Source organism: Vipera berus (assembly GCF_964194415.1).
Source record: "Vipera berus genome assembly, chromosome: 17".
NCBI classification, from domain to species: domain Eukaryota; kingdom Metazoa; phylum Chordata; class Lepidosauria; order Squamata; family Viperidae; genus Vipera; species Vipera berus.
This window is the reverse complement of record NC_138220.1, coordinates 5,747,396-5,767,218: the sequence shown is the minus strand read 5'-3', so window position 1 is coordinate 5,767,218 and position 19,823 is coordinate 5,747,396. Positions and strand designations below refer to the sequence as shown.

At 44.9% G+C, this 19,823-nt stretch overlaps 1 protein-coding gene across 1 annotated transcript in view; it reads right to left on the bottom strand.

Moving 5' to 3' along the window:
* The window catches only part of IGSF21 (immunoglobin superfamily member 21), a gene marked incomplete at both ends in the record, with an annotated part of 182,422 nt that extends 163,382 nt beyond the window's left edge, over positions 1-19,040 (bottom strand). Inside the window, 2 exons of the mRNA XM_081341258.1 lie at positions 18,208-18,309; positions 18,665-19,040. Of these exons, the coding sequence (XP_081197384.1) occupies positions 18,208-18,309; positions 18,665-19,040 (478 nt within the window). The remainder of the gene's footprint in view (positions 1-18,207; positions 18,310-18,664) is intronic.
* Between the last annotated feature and the right edge of the window lie 783 nt (positions 19,041-19,823).

The following is a 19,823-nucleotide window of genomic DNA, read 5'->3' as shown; positions in this document are numbered from 1 at the left end:
TTTCGGAAAAAAAATTCTTTCTCCCCACCCCACCCCCGGCCCCCTTTCTCTTTATTTCCTCTCTTCCCTCCCTGCAGTGTGTCTAATTACGTGGATCTTCAAAGGGAAGGCGAGGCACGCAGGCAGATTTTGGGGGGTTTTTTGGGAGGGGGGGACAAGAGGCGGCACCGCCACGCAATTCGGCATTTGCAGCCGTGGCTTCTTCTTCGCAGAAAGTGGGTCTCCCAATTCAGCTTCAGGACATAAACTTGCAAAAAAAAAACAACAACAACGGCCCACTGCAGTTATATGAAACCCACTCCAAGCGTAACGGAGAAGCTGTAACTTTGTCAGCATAAAGGCAAAAGTCCCCAGGGTGGACTGGAAGCCATTACAGCAAGACAAGATGGCAGGAACGGCCGGCGTTCCTTTATTTAATTGGCACCAGGTGGAGGCTGGCACGTGTCCAGATGATCTCAGCAACCTGGAAGCTGGGCATTTTCCAGGAAAATTCTTTCCAGGGATATGCAAGCGAGATGCCACTGGAACACGCGCTCGGATTTATTTATTTTTTTGCTGTGTTGCATTTAGGCTAATTCTCGGCATGCCGCTTTGAGTATCTTGTAAAAATGGCACGGTTTGCACAGAGTGCATAGACTGTGGGTTGATTTATATATAATGAAAAGAAAGGGAGGTTATATTTGCAAATCTAGCAATCGTGGGCTGACCAAAAAAAAAAAGAACCCCGGACATTTTTGCAGCATCCCACGCAAGCCTTCATTCTCTTGCCTTTTTTTTTTTTTGGCAAACGTCTTAAGTTGCAAAGTTTATTCGCTTGCAGCATCTGTAAGCGGTAAGGCCCAAAGAGAAGGTTCAGATAAATATACAGCCGGAAACAAATTTCACGAGCTACATGTTCGTCTTCTCCATATCTAACAAAAATGATGCTCGGGAGCCGTTATTCTTGGCTGAAGCAGTATGCCTTTTATTTCAGCTCAAGATTTGCTGACAAAAAAATAAAAAAAACAACAACGCGGCGTGCAGATACTTGCAGACCAGGCTCCTGAGTTGCCACGGAAGGACACAACCATTGCCGCAGGCTGGAAGGAAGAATCCCATTTGCTGCCCACTTTCCATCCCTGAGCAGTGATTCGCAATCTGCTTGACTATTGTTAATTCGCTCGTGTGTAACTGCCGGTTCTTAAACGCAACCAATTGATTCGCTTACTTAAAAACCTGAGGAGGGGGCTTCACGTTGGCGTTCCCCGACGCCTTGGCTTATTTATTATTATTTTTAATTATTATTTTTTTTGCACTGCGAGAACCCTAATGGGCCGGTTTTACATCCCGTCGCATCACGGATGAGTACTTCTAAAGGCGCTGGTTGGTCTCCTGGCGTCTCGGTTTCCACACCCTCATGGGTTTTGTAGTCAGGCAGGGTATGTTTTACTCCCGGGGGGGGGGTGTGTTGAATTCACAAATTAGCTTTCAGCCAACGGGAAGAGGGGAAAAAAAAGATCTAAGGAACTGTAAGAATCAACCGCAGGCGAAGACGCTAGAGTAGAAGAGGATGCAATTCAATTTCTTTCAGAGTAACAGAAGTTGGGAGGGGCCTTCGGAGGTCTTCTAGTCCAGCCCTCTGATCAAGCAGGAGACCCCATAGGACTCTCCAATCTCTTCTTGAAAACCTCCAGTGATGGGGCACCCACAAATTCTGAAGGCAATCTGTTCCAGTAATTAACTGTTCTCACTGTTGGGAAACCCCTCCTTAATTCGATCTCACAATACAGAGGACAGTGTAACCAGAGTTGGAAGGGACCTCGGAGGTCTTCTAGTCCAGCCCCCTGCTCAAGCAGGAGAACCTATACCATCTCAGATACGAGGCGGTGATGGAGCACCACAGCTTCTGCAGGAAAGCTGTTCTTGCTTCTTGTCATATAAATGGTCCCCCTCAAATATTGGAAGACTGCTCTCATGTTGCCCCCCCCCTAGTCCTTCTTTCCCCTAGATTAGACATATCCAGTTCCTGCAACTGTCCATCATGTGTTTTAGCACACAGCTCCCGGTCTGGCTATTCGCTGCACTTTTTCTAGAGTCGCCATATATCGTGGCGACCAAAACTGGGTACAAAATTGGAATTTTCCTTGGTTCTTCTGTTCTGATAGAGACATGACAATCCCTCTAGCCCAGGGGTAGGCAACCTTGGCTCTTTTATGACTGGTGGACTTCAACTCCCAGAATTCCTGAGGCAGCCACGCTGAGGGGAAAGGGAGAGGTTTCCATGCTGAGCCATGCTGGCTCAGGCATTCTGGGAGTTGAAGTCCACAAGTCATGAAGGGGCCATAGTTCCCCCGTGGTGGCTCAGGAATTCTGGAAGTCCACAAGTCATGAAGGGGCCATAGTTTCCCCCGTGGTGGCTCAGGAATTCTGGGAGTTGAAGTCCACGAGTCATGAAGGGGCCATAGTTCTCCCGTGGTGGCTCAGGAATTCTGGGAGTTGAAGTCCACGAGTCATGAGGGGGCCATAGTTCCCCCGTGCTGGCTCAGGAATTCTGGGAGTTGAAGTCCACGAGTCATGAAGGGGCCATAGTTCCCCCGCGCTGGCTCAGGAATTCTGGGAGTTGAAGTCCACGAGTCATGAGGGGGCCATAGTTCCCCCGTGCTGGCTCAGGAATTCTGGGAGTTGAAGACCACGAGTCATGAAGGGGCCATAGTTCCCCCGCGCTGGCTCAGGAATTCTGGGAGTTGAAGTCCACGAGTCATGAAGGGGCCATAGTTCCCCCGCGCTGGCTCAGGAATTCTGGGAGTTGAAGTCCACGAGTCATGAAGGGGCCATAGTTCCCCCGCGCTGGCTCAGGAATTCTGGGAGTTGAAGTCCACGAGTCATCAAAGAGCCAAGGTTGCCTACCCCTGCCCTAAACCATAATACTCCCGTGAAAACCCCAGAATGACTCAAAACTCCTAATTTGTCCAGGATCAGTTTAGATGGGTTAACTCTGATCTGCACAATGCCTCCAAATGAAGGATTGGACATAAAAAGCATCTTCAGGACTATGATGGATTAACACCCGAGGCTGAGCATCTTCCGATTTCTATAGTGAGGGAGAATGGAATCCCGATGGGGGAAAACGGTCTCCATGGATTGCATTAAAAGTGGTTGAAGATCCATGGGTAACTTTCAGGATACTTCACATCACTGGGCGGGTCATAAATGTTGAAGAGCAGAACATCAAGGACTTCAGAGGCCAGCTGGCACCTCATTCCAGTTGACAACCTGTTGCGTCTTCAAACCCGATCTTTGAAAAGGTGGCGTGCTATTTGAGTTCCACCCAAGAGGGAATTTTCTATCATCTTGAGACATTTTAAGAAGCCTTCCAAATTAGCCTTCCTTCTCCAGGAGCCGGAAACTCTAAACTGTCATCCATCTTGCTCCATTTCTTTCTCCTTGCTAGCAGGATCAGCTGCCTTAGAATCTGTTTTTACCTTGTCCTTCCTTGCCACCACTCGTTTGCGCCACCGAACGGTTCCCATGCTGGTTTGGGGTTCCAAATTTGCACAATTCTTGGACTGTTTTCCCTTTTTTTAACCCATAGGTGATATTCACCGCCATTTCCAGAATCCCTCAGTCAGAGGACCCCCCCTGACATAGTCTCCAATCTTCATCTCCCAAGCTTCAGCCTATCTCTTGTCTCTTGCCCTGTGTTCCTCCGAAGCTCAAAAACACAAGATCTATCCAGAATTGGGGGGGAAAGATGTCAACCACAGCTGGTCGAGGGAAGATGGCCAGAGCGGACACGCTTCTAACTTGGAAGAGCAAAAAAAAAAATAGAACGTGAGCATCTATCAGTCCAAAGCGAGCCAGCAACCCTTCGACTGATTTAGAAGAAGTTGACGTGGTTCTTTCTGTGGATCTTTAATGAACCTTTAAGTGTGCTTTTGAAAAAATGGAAATGGGAAATAAAAAGTCCTCGTTAAGGTTTTTGGCAGATTTGATGAGTGGCTCCAAAGATTTCTAAACAGCTATTTAATTGGCAAATCTAGTGGGCAGCCTATCGGGAGAGGAATATTCAGGAACACGGGGAAATAAAAAAAAGAGAGGACTGTTTCGTCATTCTTTTCTCTGCCCACCAACCCCGGGTCTTTTTCAGAAATCACTTTTCATTCACCGCATAACAGATATAATGGAATAACAAGAGTTGGAAGGGACCTTGGAGGTCATCCAGTCCAACCCCCTGTTCAAGCAGGAGAGCCTATACCATTCCCGACAAATGACTCTCCAATCTCTTCTTGAAAACCTCCAGTGATGGGGCACCTACAAATTCTGGAGGCCAGCCGTCCCGCTAATTAAGGGTTCTCACTTTCAGGAAATTCTTCCATATTTTGAGTATGGATCTCACAATTCAGAATACGGGATAACCAGAGTTGGAAGGGACCTTGGAGGTCTTCTAGTCCAACCCCTTGCTCAAGGAGTAGACCCCATAGCATTCGAGACAAATGACTATCTAATCTCTTCTTGGAACTCTCCAATGATGGAGCACCCAGAACTTCTAGAGGCAAGTCGTTCCACTGATTTAATTGTACTCATAGCCAGGACATTTCTCCTTAGTTCTAGGTTGCTTCTCTCCTTGATTAGTTTCCACTGGTTGTTTCTTGTCCTTCCTTCAGGTGGTGTGGAGGATAGGTAGACCCCCTCTTCTTTGTGGCAAACCCCTAGATATCAGTACGTTCCTTCCATATACCAAGGAATAGAGGAGAAAAGATTGGGAACAAGACAGATCACCACCTATGTTGTGTTCACAGGAAGGCTGAAAAGAGGTCCCATTGTCTGCATCTTCTACCGAGAGCTATTTGGACATCCCAGCACGCAGACCTTACAGACCACCTCATGACACCTTGACCTCAAGTAAGGTCTTAAATTGCAACTCCTAAGGCAGGGGGTCTTCAAACTTGGCCCTTTTATGACTTGTGGACTTCAACTCCCAGAATGCCTCAGCCAGCATGCCTGGCTGAGGCATTCTGGGAGCTGAAGTCCACAAGTCATAAAAAGGCCGGGTTTGAGGACTCCTGTCCTAAGGGGTTCATCTTTTCACTGGGGCACAAATGTGATATATAATCTTCTACATAGCAGGGGGTGACCCTTCACCCTTCATTCCCCACTGCAAATCCAGCTGGAAATGTGACATGATGGAGAGATCATCAAAGGTAAAGGAGACAATAGCTGAAAAGGACCGTTGGCTTCATCCATTCTGTCCCTCCTATCTTCCCCAATTTTAAGGTTCTCCAAGGAGAACTTTTAAGCTCCATCCTGCTAATTAATAGTGCCAGGGAATGAAAAAAAAATATCAAGAGAACATTGCTGACTCATGCCCTTAACACAATTGCTTTCCTATAATATTTTGATCCGATGCAAAGCTCGACATAATTTCCCTGCTGAAGCACAACTTAAAAGCGGCGGCACATTGGCTGAAAGACCAAAACATAGCTGGTGACAATGCAAGCTGGATTCTGAATTCTGATTCTATCCAACAACAAAAGAGATTTTTAAAAGGAAACTCAAGCGATATCTCTGGTTGGCTTTTTTTTTTTTTTAAAAAAAAACCATCAACTTTAGAAACTGGTGATTGTCCCACGATGATTTGCAATTAGCTCTTGGAAATAAGCAAGGAATGGATTAGGAAGACACCAAACGCGTAAAAGGAGACAGGATGGTGGATCTGAGGGATAAATCTGATAAGGCAACCAGAGGCTCCCAGGTTAATATAAAAGATATCTCAGCTACTTCCCAAGGCTATGGAGAAGTGGTCAAAAACAGAAGAAAAAGCAGAATATTTAACTCTGGAGCACCAATATATTTCTGAAATCTCTTTTATGCCAGCCTACGACTGTAATAAATATTTGATTTGAGATGTGCCCTTTCAAACATACGTGGGCTTCTTTCTTACAAGCAATGCACACATACACCCCCCCCCAGTATAAATCCTGTTTCAAATGAATGCCGAGCCCATCTATTCATTCCGGCCCCTCCCTTCCTTAAAATCTCCACCGTTGGTGCCAATCTAGCTGTCAAATGCAGATCCATAGGACAGATGATAAGAGTTTCAACCCTGTGCTGAGAACTTTTATTACAGGACTCAAGAAGAAGGAAGTTAAGCCTCGCCTACTCAAATGAAAAGCTTGAGAATCCACACAGATCACCAGGATCAATCCGGTTCTGTAATTCTTATTGTTTACTGACTACACGGCATAGTTCTGTCGAAGCAATATTCACACTGAGGTTCCCAGACATCCGATCAAAGAATTAAACCACAGTCTCATGGTCCAAGCCCCTGCCCTTTCACACAGTCATTGTAAACAATTTCTCTTTTTTAAAAAAATAATAATAATATCGTATTGATTTTCTATTATTACATTTCATTAGCGCTCAAAGAACAACGTCTGGGTTGATTTATTTTGCTTAGTAATGCAGGTTACATTTTTCCTCCCTATCCCGTTTTTCCAGCCATCGATAAAATAAGTTAAACAATTCCCCCTTTTAATGGGAACCATCTGCTTTTCTTTCACACCTGCTTCAGTGTCCTTGAAAGTGGCTCAGGCTCTCACAGTATTCAGCAAAATCAACAGAGTTTCATTTCTCCATCTAAACACTTTGAAAGCAACACCTTCTCCTCCCCGCCCCCCCTTAACTCCAATGACAAGGAAAAACAAAGAGGCAGGTCGCTGTCAAAGTTTAATTCTTGACAGAGTTGCTATATCCTTATCTGAGATCTTCCCAATGAGGAGACTGATTTGCTTCACTAAAAATTAAATCTCAACCATCTACACTCCTTCTGCAATCAGCCTACGAATCTTGTTAGTTTATATCACGTTGAGTTGGGCCAACCCTTCTGAGGGAACATCTCCCTACTTGGTTTCTGCATTGGCTTCCTATCATGGATGATCCTGGTTTGGATCTGTCATCTTGACCAACTTCAATTGCTCCAACACGATTCTACCATCAGCCCCACATTCTCCCAGGATGGAAGACTGTGAGTAACCCTTGACTTAATTGGAAACAGGACTACTACATTAGATAGACCTTTGGTGTGAATTAAACTTGGGTTTAATTCTCCTTAGTTCCAGGTTGCTTAGGATGCTGAGCTTGTCTATCAGATGGTCGGCAGTTTGGCGGGTCGAATCCCCGAGTGCCGCGTAGCAGAGTGAGCGCCTGTTACTCGTCCCAGCTTCTGCCAACCTAGCAGTTCGAAAGCACGTAAAAATGCAAGTAGTAAAATAGGGACCGCTACGGTGGGAAGGGAACAGCGTTCCGTGTGCCGTTGGCATCTAGTCATGCTAGCCACATGACCACGGAGACGTCCTCGGACAAGCGCTGGCTCTTCGGCTTTGAAACGGAGATGAGCACCGGCCCCTAGAGTTGGAAATGACTAGCACGCATGTGCGGGGGAACCTTTACCTTTAAACTTGAGTTTAGTTTATTTTTTTTTTTTTTTTTTTTTATTGAAAAGTTTTAAAATACAATTTTCCTTTGAAAAACCCCCCTTCCCCCTCCCTCCTCCCCTCCCTACCTCCCCCCCTCCCCCTCTCCCTCCTCCCTCCCCTGCCTCCCACCCCTCTACTTCCCCTCCTCCCCCCCTCCCCCCCCCCCACTTCCCAGAGCAAAATACAAGGTATATATCTAAAAAGCAATCATAAACAATCATATACTAACAATTATAAACTCTAAAATCCATCACTCTCTAGCTTATATAGAGTAAACCAATCCTTAACAATACTAAATATGTATAAAGAACTAAAATAAAAGAAAACTAGCATCATTCCCATCTATGTTCTTCCACAATTCACTATTACCTAGACATAAACTTGAGTTTAGTTTATTTGAAAGATGCTCTTTTCCTAGTTACGTCTAGCCTACCCACCAGTGCAGGGAAGACAAGGATCTCTTCTGTGTTGGCTATCTCCCTATGGAACATCCTCCCCACCTTATCACTCTTTTGAAGGCCCTGAAGACCTGGTTTTGCCAGCGAGCCTGGAGACCCCAGGATGATGGGCCTCCATCAAATGATTGACTTGATTGTTGTCACCAAGGGGCTGAGGGTTTGAGTTTTATATCTGGGGTGTTATTTCTGTAAGCCAACCCATAGTCGCCATGAATGAATTGGGAGGCCACATATATATATATTTTTCTTAATGATAAATAGAAATTGCTAAGATCAGGGCTTTTTTTGTCATAGAACCCTCAGAACGGAGTTCCGGCACCTTTTTTGGATGCAACCTTGTAGGGTACGCAGGGAGGGTTGTATGACATGTGTGAGTTCCGGCACCTTTTTATTTTACAAAAAAAGCACTGGCTAGGATTCTCTACTTCACATAAATAATCAGCCTCTCCCGTGGAATAGCAATTTTAGCTAGTGTGTTTGGTCACTTTGGGGTTCAGTCGAACAGAGACAACCACACAGCCTTAAGTTGTAATGATAAAGAAGCTTTCATAGGCTACGAACCCCTTCTTGCTTACCTGGCAGTTAAGCCCCGTGGAATGCAAAGGGACCTATTTCCAAAACGGGCATCCATTAATCATAATAACTATATATCTTTAAAGTATTTCATCCTGAATTTTGGAGCCCACCTCTTTTTTGAAAAAAAAAAAAAAAAAAGCTGTGGGAGGAGAAAGTGGAAAGTTTTTTTCTTCCCATCTGTGGCCTTGGGATGTCCTTTTGGCTCGTGTTCGTTTAAGAGATTGATTAATGCAAAATTACTTGCAGCCCTTCTCCTCACCTTTGATGTGTGTGTGTGTGCCAGGAGAAACACAGTGCCCGCGTTAAGCTTCCGACAAATTAATTCTCTTACAAGACACCCTTTCCAATGTTGCGGCAATGGGTGCGTTTTGTAAAAAAAAAAATTTAAAAAATGATGCAATACATCAAGGCATTAATTGTGGGGTTCTCGTTGCACTCGCTGTAACCATGAAAAGTTTTCCCCCCTGAAATTAACACAAACCTTTTGGAATAATGAATGTCGTTAGCTGTGGCGTGGTCTATAAGTCCTATTTTTATTAAAAGACATGTCTTTTTCTAGAAAATGGAAAATATAGAATGTAGGATGTTGTGTTGTGTTGTGTTGTAAGGCATCCTACAATTCCTTCTTAAGTGAAAGCAATTATTGCAAAAAAAAAAAGCTAACTATGATTTAGGCAGGACAAGAAGCAATGGATGGAAACTCATCAAGGAGAGAAGCAACCTGGAACTAAGGAGAAATTTCCACACAGTGAGGACAATTAACCAGTGGAACAGCTTGCCACCAGAAGCGGTGAATGCTCCAACACTGGAAGTTTTTAAGAAGAGACTGGACAGCCATTTGTCTAAAATGGTAGAGGGTTTCCAGTGTTGGAGCATTCACCGCTTCTGGAGGCAGGTTGTTCTACTGATTAATTGTTCTAACTGTCAGGAAGTTTCTCCTTAGTTCCAGGTTGCTTCTCTCCTTGACTAGTTTCCATCCATTGCTTCTTGTCCTGCCTTCAGGCACTTTGGAGAATAGCTTGACTCCCTCTTCTTTGGGGCAGCCCCTGAGATACTGGAAGACTGCTATCCTGTCCCCCCCCTCGTCCTTCTCTTCATTAAACTAAAAAGGTAAAGATAAAGGTTCCTCCGCACATGCGTGCTAGTCGTTTCCGACTCTAGGGGCCAGTGCTCATCTCCGTTTCAAAGCCGAAGAGCCAGCGCTTGTCTGATGACGTCTTCGTGGTCATGTGGCCGGCATGACTAGACGCCAAAGGCGCATGGAACGCTGTTCCCTTCCCACCGGAGTGGTCCCTATTTTTCTACTTGCCTTTTTACATGCTTTCGAGCTGCTAGGTTCCTTATATGTTTTAGCCTCCAATCTTTAGCCCACCTAATAGGTGCAATACCTATTATTTTCCTCATTGCAAGCAAGCATGTAGTGATATTGTCACCTAAAAGGGGGTTTGCTATTTGAATGTTGATATGGAAAGCGTCACGAATTATTTCTCCATTAGAAATTCAGCAGCTGTGTGTGTGTGTATGTGTGTGTGTGTGGTTGTGTGTTGCTTCTGTCCTCACCTACCTCATAGTCTTCACACGTGGTGTATCCTCACCAGATGCTCGTGGTCCTTTGCAGCGTGGACGTCTCTTCATTCATAATCTCCCATGCTCTCTTTTCGCCTAGAGAGGAAAATTCCAAAATGTGATTATTATTCTTTAATAGTCCAGAAGCCAAAAATGGAAAGAAAGGATAATTCTGTCGTAGACAACTTTCACAGATTGGGTGTGCCAATGTTCCTTAAAACTAAACCAAATGGCACAAATTCCTTTTTAAGAAGGAAAAAAAAAACCTAAACCTTAATTTTAGAAATTTCGGTGTTAATACACAAGCATATATCAATATTCTTTGAATAACAGGGGCCGTCTCTAAATTTCATATACAAATAAAAAAAAAGCAAAATAAAAACAGGTCAGTTTTTTTATCACTCAAGAGTTCTTGGAAAATATTTGTATATATATATATATATATATATATATATATATATATATATATATATATATATATATATATATATATATATATATATATATATTCACAGCTATTGAATTATGCAAGCTCAGATGAGCTGTCTTACTTTCCAGAGTCCAAGGGGAAAAGAATAAGGTTAAAATCCCCCATTTTCAGGTCTCCTAAAGCTGACAGAAAAAGTACAAAAGCGAAAATGCCGATTGTTTTATTATTCTGCTGAGGACCAACCTTTTTACGCCCAGAGTAGCTGAGAGTCGGGAAGCATGTAAATTTAATAAGTTATTATTACGGTCCAATACATAGTCAGCCAGATGTTTTGACTGGTATTTTTATCCACCAATCAAGCCCTTCCCAAGGACCTGGTAGAGGCAGATGTTGTTTGATAGTGTTAAAGGTATCATCACAGGATGTAAGCTGCTGCTATTATTATTATTATATTATTATTATTATTAAACTTTTATTCATAAAACATGAAACTCAGTCAACTGAGCACTCAAATTGACTGGCATTAATGGTTGACATGGGTTGCTGCCAGCATCCTAGATATCAACCAGGTATATTATTATTATTATTATTATTATTATTATTATTATTATTATTATTATTATTATTATTATTATTATTATTATTATTATTATTATTATTTGCAGAGTCAGCCAGACTGTTTCGGCTGGATTTGGTATTTTTATCCACCTATCCTTATTATTACCTGGTGAGAGAAATGCAAGGATAGAGGTGGGGAAATTGCTAAACCTTGAGGACTAGAACCTTGGTGTGTCTGGTAAGAGAAACCCTGCTGGCTGCGAAGACCCCCCCAAAGTAGGTGTGATCCTTCTTAAGGCCTTTTTAAAAAAAATCGAAATGAGGAGACCAGAGCCGCTAGGAAGAGGAGGTCACCCCCAAAACGACAGCCAATAATTTTACAGCTGCTGGCACAGTGCCGCCACATCACAAGATTACATTAAGCCGATGTCATTTTGCGCTGGCTTTCTGCAGAGCAGTTGCTGCTAATGCATTAAGGCACCACTTAGAGGCTAAGCCCCATGCATCTTTCATCTGTATCACTAACACACACACACACACACACACACACTGCACAGCCTGCCAATGTCGTTTCTTGGAAGCAGCTGCAAAACCTCTCGTTTCTTTTTCCTTCCGTGGTCTCCCGCCGTGGCTCCATCACACAGAGATGCCCACCAAGGTAGAACCCCAGGGAGGGAAACCCCCCCCCTTTATTTCAGAGGTGGGGGATCCCTGACAGGATGTGGGCCAACGGACAAGAAGCGAGACCCCCATTTTTAATCCTTCCTTTTCGAGAGAAGAAGCTTCGGTGGCATTTAACGCCGGAATTTGTCTGAAATGGAACAGCTTTGCCTTTTCAGAAGTTGCGGGTGCTTCATCGCTGGAGGTTTTTAAGAAAAGACTGGACAACTGCTTGTCTGAAATGGCTGAGTCCCCCTACTTGGACTAGATGACCTCTAGGGTCCCTTCCAACCCTCTTATTCTGCGAAATCGAACAAAAGGATAGTTTGATTGCATTTCACCCAGGAAATCTCAAATGCAACCTGACCGTTTAAACTCCTATCGTAAAAAAACAAAAAACGCATTCAAAGGATGCATTGCGACCCTACTCAAAAAAAAAGGGATAAAATAATCTACATGGACAACAGAGGCCTGGCTGGGTCAACGAACAGTGCAAATAAATGTATAAAAATATATAATTCTGCCTAATAAATAAGTAAATTAATAAAATAGCGGAGAGAGCACGGTTTCTGAGGTAGCGTGGCCTGTTTTCATGGACTAATGCTTGAAAAACAGCTTTCCCTAAAAAGACGCTTTCCAGAAATGTTCAGCTCCAACTCCATTGACAATGATGCTGACCAGGGACAATGGGCTATGTAGTTTAACTCCTCTGGAAGGTTCCAGAATGCAAAGGAACACATTTGCTCCTATTCCTTCTCGTTCACCTAAAAGAATACTATATCAAGCCCTATTATCTGTCCACTCATCTCACTCCTGAATCCAGAAATTACATGTTTTCCTTCCTTCTCTCTCTTTTTTTTTTTAAAACACACAATAAAATAATCCTGGCCGATAGCTGGTCATTTTAACCGAGGGTTTTGCCCGTTTTCCAGTTAAGACCTTTTGTACATATCTTTCTCTTTCTCTGGACGTGAAAAGAGAGCGTTTCCAACCCTGAATATGTTTTTCCTCGTAAAAAAGCAGGAATGGAGGATGTCTAATTTTTTTTCCCCCTGGAAAAAAAAAAGAGGATTAACGTTGACTATAGATTTGGTTCACAAAGAGGCTGGCCAAGGAAAGATTTGGTGTCCAGAGCTGCCGGCTCTTTCCAGCGGCCCTTCCTTTGAAAATAAAGATTTCACCGGTTTGCAGCAGTGACTGTTGACCGTACAACCGAAGAAAATTAAACTTTCACGCTGGTTGTCTGAATGGAGTTGTGAGCGAGACGGAGAGCGGATGGTGGCGGAGGAGACGGGCTACACTGCGAAACTTGATTTTGTGCCAATTCAGAGCTGAAATGAAACTCATTCTGCGGAGAACGAATTTAATATCACCTCGGCACGTCTGTCTTTGGTTAGAAACACCGAACTGTGTTTTTGGCTAGGCGAGTTTTTTTTTTTTAAAAAAAATTTGCTTAGGGAAAGGAGGAAGGGGGGGGAGGGAAGCACAGCCTCAAACAGAAAAGTTATAGTGGTGTGTGGGTGTGTGTGTGTGTGTGTGTATGTGGAGTACATAAAAATACTTTTCACGCCTTTTTATTTTCCCCTTCTCTGCTTCTCAAATGAGATTTATGGATTCCCTTTTTTGAGGGTGGCCTAGATCCGTTCCTTTTAAGGCAAAATAAGAATGAAACCAACGCAAGCTCAAACCAGGCAGAAGAAGAAGAAGAAGACGCAAATTCTTGGGCTGAATAGCTTCAGGAGCAGTTGTGTAAAAGGGAAGAAGGCTGATGGTGAAAGGAAAGTGGGCTCACAGGGACGAAAGTAAAGAATGAAAGAGAATATTTGTAGCTCGGAGTTGAAATGAGGGATCCTTGGCGCTCTCTGACCTTGCTTGTTTTCTCGCAGACGTTTCGTTACCCAACTAGGTAACATCATCGGTGCATGAAAAGTCAAGGAGGCTACGCAATCCCACCAACCTCCAAGCCAAGGCCCTCTCCTGCCCCCCCAAATTTAGGAGGACCCTTTTAGCTTTGAAAGAAGAAGCGTTTTGGAAGACCACCATCGTGCACAAGCTAAGTTTTTCCCAATTTTTTCTTCAGGAGCGTGTTTCAAATTTGGGAGAAGTCCAGGACCGGTCGAAAACATCTCCTGGGAATCAATCCACCAGCAGTTATTTCTCTGCTCAGATGGGACAGACATAAATAAATACTATAAAAAGTTCAGCTCCTCAAACACTCCCCAAAACAGGAATTTTAAGCCAAAAAGTCCTAGTGGACAATCCCTTAGATACGAGCCAGCCGTGTGCTGCAACTGCCCAAAAAGCCAACACAGTTGTAGGCTGCATTAACAGAGGGATAGAATCAAGATCACGTGAAGCGTTAATACCACTTTACAAGGCCTTGGTAAGGCCACACTTGGAATACGGTGTGGCCACCACGATGTAAAAAAGATGTTGAGACTCTAGAAAGAGTACAGAGAAAAGCAACAAAGATGATTAGGGGACTGGAGGCTAAAACATATCAAGAACGGCTGCTGGAATTGGGTAGGTCTAGTTTAATGAAGAGAAGGACGAGGGGGGGGGGACATCATAGCAGTCTTCCAGTATCTCAGGGGCTGCCCCAAAGAAGAGGGAGTCAAGCTATTCTCCAAAGCACCAGAAGGCAGGACAAGAAGCAATGGATGGAAACTCAAGGAGAAAAGCAACCTAGAACTAAGGAAGAATTTCCTGACAGTGTGAACAATTAATCAGTGGAACAACCTGCCTCCAGAAGTTGTGAATGCTCCAACACTGGAAGTTTTTAAGAAGAGACTGGACGGCCATTTGTCTGAAACGGTATAGGGTTTCCTGCCTGAGCAGGGTTTGGACTAGATGACCTCCAAGGTCCCTTCCAAGTCTGTTATTCTGTTAATCAGTGGAAATGCTTGCCTCCAGAAGTTGTGCTCCAACACTGGAAGTTTTTAAGAAGAGACTGGACAGCCATTTGTCTGAAATGGTATAGGGTTTCCTGCCTGAGCAGGGGGTTGGACTAGATGACCTCCAAGGTCCATTTCAGCTCTTATTCTGTTATTCTGTTAAGATGGCCTTCTGCTTGTAGCTGAAGTGGAACCCAGAAGGGCTGGAAACCAATTTGTTTATGAAAGAATAAATGGGTGGGTGGGTGTCTTCCATGGTTAATCTTTCCCTAGGCCCTCCACTTGTTCTGTATGGACAATTTTTTTTACACAACCCTATCTTGACCACCTCTTCCTTTCGTTCCCTGCCAGTTTGCAGACCCCCTGCCCACCTGCACCCATTATCAATATCCAATTAAAAATAAAAGGGAGAGAAAAGGAAGGAAATTAATTAATAGGTCATAACCCTCATCAACCCACCTCTAACTATAGAGAACAGATTTGAACCATGCAGGATCCCTCCCTGCAAGCCTGTGCATTGACGTGGCTGGGACTCTCCATTAAATAACATCAATTGAATAATGTATTTATCACATTTAGATAACTGCACCAACTCTGGGCACAAATTAAGACACAAAAACTGTATAAATATCATAATCACAACAGATTAAAACATTAAAATTTCAATGCAGACTTAAGGCAGTCCCAATTTAAAGAGTTTCTTACTGAAGTTCTGTGTGAAAATTTCTGCTCTCCTGAATGGGATTGGGGGGGGGGGAGAAATGACTTACGACCGTTTTTCACACTTACTGACCGTTGTAGCATCCCCCCGTGGTCACGTAATCAAAATTCGGGTGCTTAGGCAACTGGCTCATATTTATGGAGATCACGTGATCCCCTTTTGGGACCTTCTGACAAGCAAACTCAATGGGGAAGCCCTTACTAACTGAACAACTGCGGTGATTCGCTTAACAACCGTGGCAAGAAAGGTCACAAAACAGGGCAAAACTCACTCAACAGCAGAAATTGCAGTCGTGAGGCGAGGGCTATCTCTACTGCAGGACTACCTCTGTGCACAGCTAATCTCTGTATTGTATCACGCCTTATTTGCGTCGCATGATGCAATAAAACAATTCCTTGGCTAAAAATATATATATATATCTGAAAATGTGGAGAGAAGCAAATTTGAGGCCCGACTCACGGGAACAAACAAGAAGTCAAGAACAAAACGCAGGGAGAGAATGAGATTATGTATCCCCTGTCAAGGAAGATCAGGAGTTTTACATGCTTATCTTTGAGAACTTTCTTCCAAGGCCTTTACATTCTTGTCTCTGAGAACTTTCTCAAAGGCACTTTTACATGTAGATCTTTAAGAACTTTCATTTCCAGGCAGTAGGCAAACCACAGTTATATTTACTACGGGAGTGGTCTATAAATATAAAACCAAGAACAACCAGCCCAAAGAACAAGCAAGTTCGGAAAAAGCCAACCAAAACCACAACGCAATTGATTGCACCGAGCAGCGAAACACAGCCACAAAAGCGCTAGGAAAACGAAATAGAAATAGTGTGGTCCCTCGCCATTTAGACCTGCTTACCCAGCCTGAAAAACAAGCGCATCCCTCCCCTTGATAGATCCATCCCATAATACATCCCTTACCACCACCACCTCCACCACCCCGTTTTACTCTGAAAGATTTGCATTGATTTTGCCATTAAATGAAAGGCAGGGGAAAAAAAATATGAATGTGACTTAGGGGGGGGGGATAAAAACGACAACCCAGCATTGATCTTCTGAGTTTCTTTCTTTTTTTTTTTGGCCTTGTCTTAATTTGTCTCAGGGCTGCAAGATCCCTTAAATGGCTTTCAGGGAGAATTTACAATCGCTTGGAGGAAGAATTTGAGGAGGTTGACCACAGGACAAGAGGAGACTCCAGCCTCTACAAAAAAAAAGGACGGTTAGACAAGGAGAAAGGATGCTGAATTCTTCCCATCAGAGCCAAGAGGGGGGGGGGTGTCTCTTTGTTCCGCAGGCACGAGGGGATCCAGAATCAATCTCCCTTTTTAAAAACTTGCAGTGCAATATCAAGACGTGCAGATATGTGTGCGTTAGGGAAGAAAGACTGGGGTAAGGTTTTGGGGGGGGAATGTGCATTTTTAGGGGAATGCGTTTTTTAGAAGAGGATGGAGAATTTTCTTGCTTGCAATTTCCAGGGGTGAGCAACGCTTGCAAGTGACCCAATGCTGGATTTAAACCAAGGCTCTAAAAAGTGGGATTTACATTCTGCTAGCAGAAGGTTGGTCCTAGGGTGAAAAGGGAGAGGGTGGGGGGGAGGAAAGAAAAAAACACACACCCAGATTTATTCCTGATTTACTGTATTTGGGGAGCTGGGTTTGAACTGGAGCCAGAAGGAGATCAGACTAACCTCCGGTTAGATTGTTACCAGTAGCAATCCTGGCACTGCAAGATAGATATCTCAGTTCATTGAACACACCCGGTAGATAAAGCAATAAATTCAGAGATGTTGCACATTCATCAATTCTTGTTGAGCAACCACCAATGTGTTTGTGAGATGGAAGAATCAAAAAAAAAAGTGCAGAACAGGGAACATGGGAACAGAGGAGACCGACTCACTGGCATCTCAATTTATTTAGCCAGAAACCTTCCTCGGGATTAAAACGAGAGAAAGTTCTGGTGTGTGGCCTCACCCTCCGAGGAGGAGGTCTTCAAGCTTTATTTCAAATATTTTTTAAAATATTTTTGGGACGGTGGGGTGGGACATCCTTCCAAGGTGAAGCATCTGATGAATGTCTAAGACAGGGGTAAGGCAACCTTGGCTCTTTTATGACTCATGGACTTCAACTCCCAGGATTCCTGAGCCAGCATGGGGGAACTATGGCCCCCTCATGACTCGTGGACTTCAACTCCCAGAATTCCTCAGCCAGCATGGGGGAACTATGGCCCCCCCGTGGCTTGTGAACTTCAACTCCCAGAATTCCTGAGCCAGCATGGGGGAACTATGGCCCCTTCCTGACTCGTGGACTTCAACTCCCAGAATTCCTGAGCCAGCATGGGGGAACTATGGCCCCCTCGTGGCTTGTGAACTTCAACTCCCAGAATTCCTGAGCCAGAATGGGGGAACCATGGGCCCTTCATGACTCGTGGACTTCAACTCCCAGAATTCCTGAGCCAGAGTGGGGGAACTATGGGCTCTTCATGACTTGTGAACTTCAACTCCCAGAATTCCTGAGCCAGCATGGGGGAACTATGGCTCTTTCATGACTCACGCTTTCTCCCAAAACCACAACGCTTTCAAAATTCTCTGGGGAAACCCGGGGAAATGGGGCATTTTTCCCAAGTTGTTTGACCACTTTTGGGGTGACCTTTCTTATGAGTGCCCATTGGACAGTCCAGCCAACCAGGAGTCCTGAAGGACCCTGCATGGTGGCATCACAGGAGGCTTTGGCGATCCACCTTGACCCTACGGCAAAGCCACCAAGCCGATTCAGAGCGAGGGCAGGGGATGGCTCTAAATTTTCAGCGCTTCTCTCCCTTTGAGGGGTGGATTTTTTTTGGGGGGGTGCATTTGCCCGCAGGGGTTCGCTCGGTAGCGCCCTCCGACCTCCACTCACCCGTGAAAGTCATAAAGGAGACGGAGAAGCGGGCTGCCTTTTCGCCTTTCCCCAGCCCACCTCCGCTGTAGCCAAAGAGGACAAAAGCGAGCTGGCTCGGAGCTGTTTGCAAGGAAAACCAGGGCCGGTTGCCCGTCTCAATCCCTGCCTCAGTGGCAATGTTTAAATAACGCCGGAGGGCACACACACACACACACACACACACGCAATCAATAGATCCCCGTGGAGGTCTAATGGGCTCATTTTAGAAGCCTTGGTTAAAAATGCCTCGCCGCGCCAAGGCGCACGCCGGTGAGTTATTAATGCTCCCGGCTCTCCTTTATTGTCACATCATCTCTCTCTCTCTCTCTATGCCAAGATAGCCGAGGGCAAGCGGGCTCCTTTGGAGAAGAGGCCAGCGCTCAAAGTCCGGCTCGGGAGGAAAGGAAAGAGGGCAGGATTCCACCACCACCACCACCATCCTCAGGCCGGGCAGCCTTGCCAGCATGGCGGAAAAAGTGGCGCTGAAGCCTCTCAGGCAAAGGCAGGGCAGGGCTGCCAATCTGAGGGGAAGGCAGGACCTGCCACAGGTTGGCCTGGCAGGTTGGTAGGCTGGCACCGGCAGGGTCCCTAATCCAGAGGCCAGGGTTGCCCACTGCGTGCCTCAGGTGCCCCTCCCCCTGCCCCGAGCAAGCTCCCCTCAGCGGCCTCTTTTCCTTTTCCCGCCAAAAACGCAGCTTAGGAAAAGCAGGGCTGCCCGCCTGGTGGGGCTGCCTTCCACCGACCAGTAAGAGCCAGAGACCGACCCTGCTGCGCCTCTTCCCATTGGCCGGAACAGAGCCCAGCATTTGCATAACGAGCCCGCCTCTCAAGAACTGGCTCCTCCTCCTCCTCCTCCTCGCTCGGACACCCCCTCCCCCCATTATTTATTTATTTATTTATTTATTTATTTATTTATTTATTTATTTATTTATTTATTTATTTATTTATTTATTTATTTATTCGGTTTATATACCGCCCTATTCCCAAAGGACTCAGGGCGGTTTACAAGGCAAAATTTAAAAACAATCCAATATTACATTAAAATAACTTAAAATAAATTAAATTAAGTCTAGCCACAAAAATTAAATCACAATTTAAAAACATTAAACCCCTCAGCCCAGACCAGATAGCTCAAAGAGCCAGGTTAAGGGGGCTCGTCGCCAGAGGGAATTTAATAGTTTTTTAAAAAAAAATTAGGAAGACGACAGCTATTAAAATAAAGATCCATGCTGTACTTACGCAATGCTTTGTGCCTAGGGGAGTTAAGCCCCTCAGGAATGGGGCAATTTGGGGGTGGGGGGGGAGTTAACGCAGCCCGCACAAAGCAGGTTAATTAAATGCAGACGTCGGGGTTTTTTAACCGAGACGCAGCAGAGGTGCAAAGGGGGCCCCTGAAGGTCAACTCAGCTGACCCCCCCCAAAGGGAAATCGGAATAGAATAGAGCTGGGAGGGACCTCAGAGGTCTTCCAGTCCAACCCCGTGTTCAATCAGGAGACCCTACGCCATTTCAGGCAAGGGACCGTCCGGCTTCTTCTTAAAAAACCTCTAGCGATCCAAGTTTCGATCCAAATCAATTCAGTGGCCCTTTCCTAGG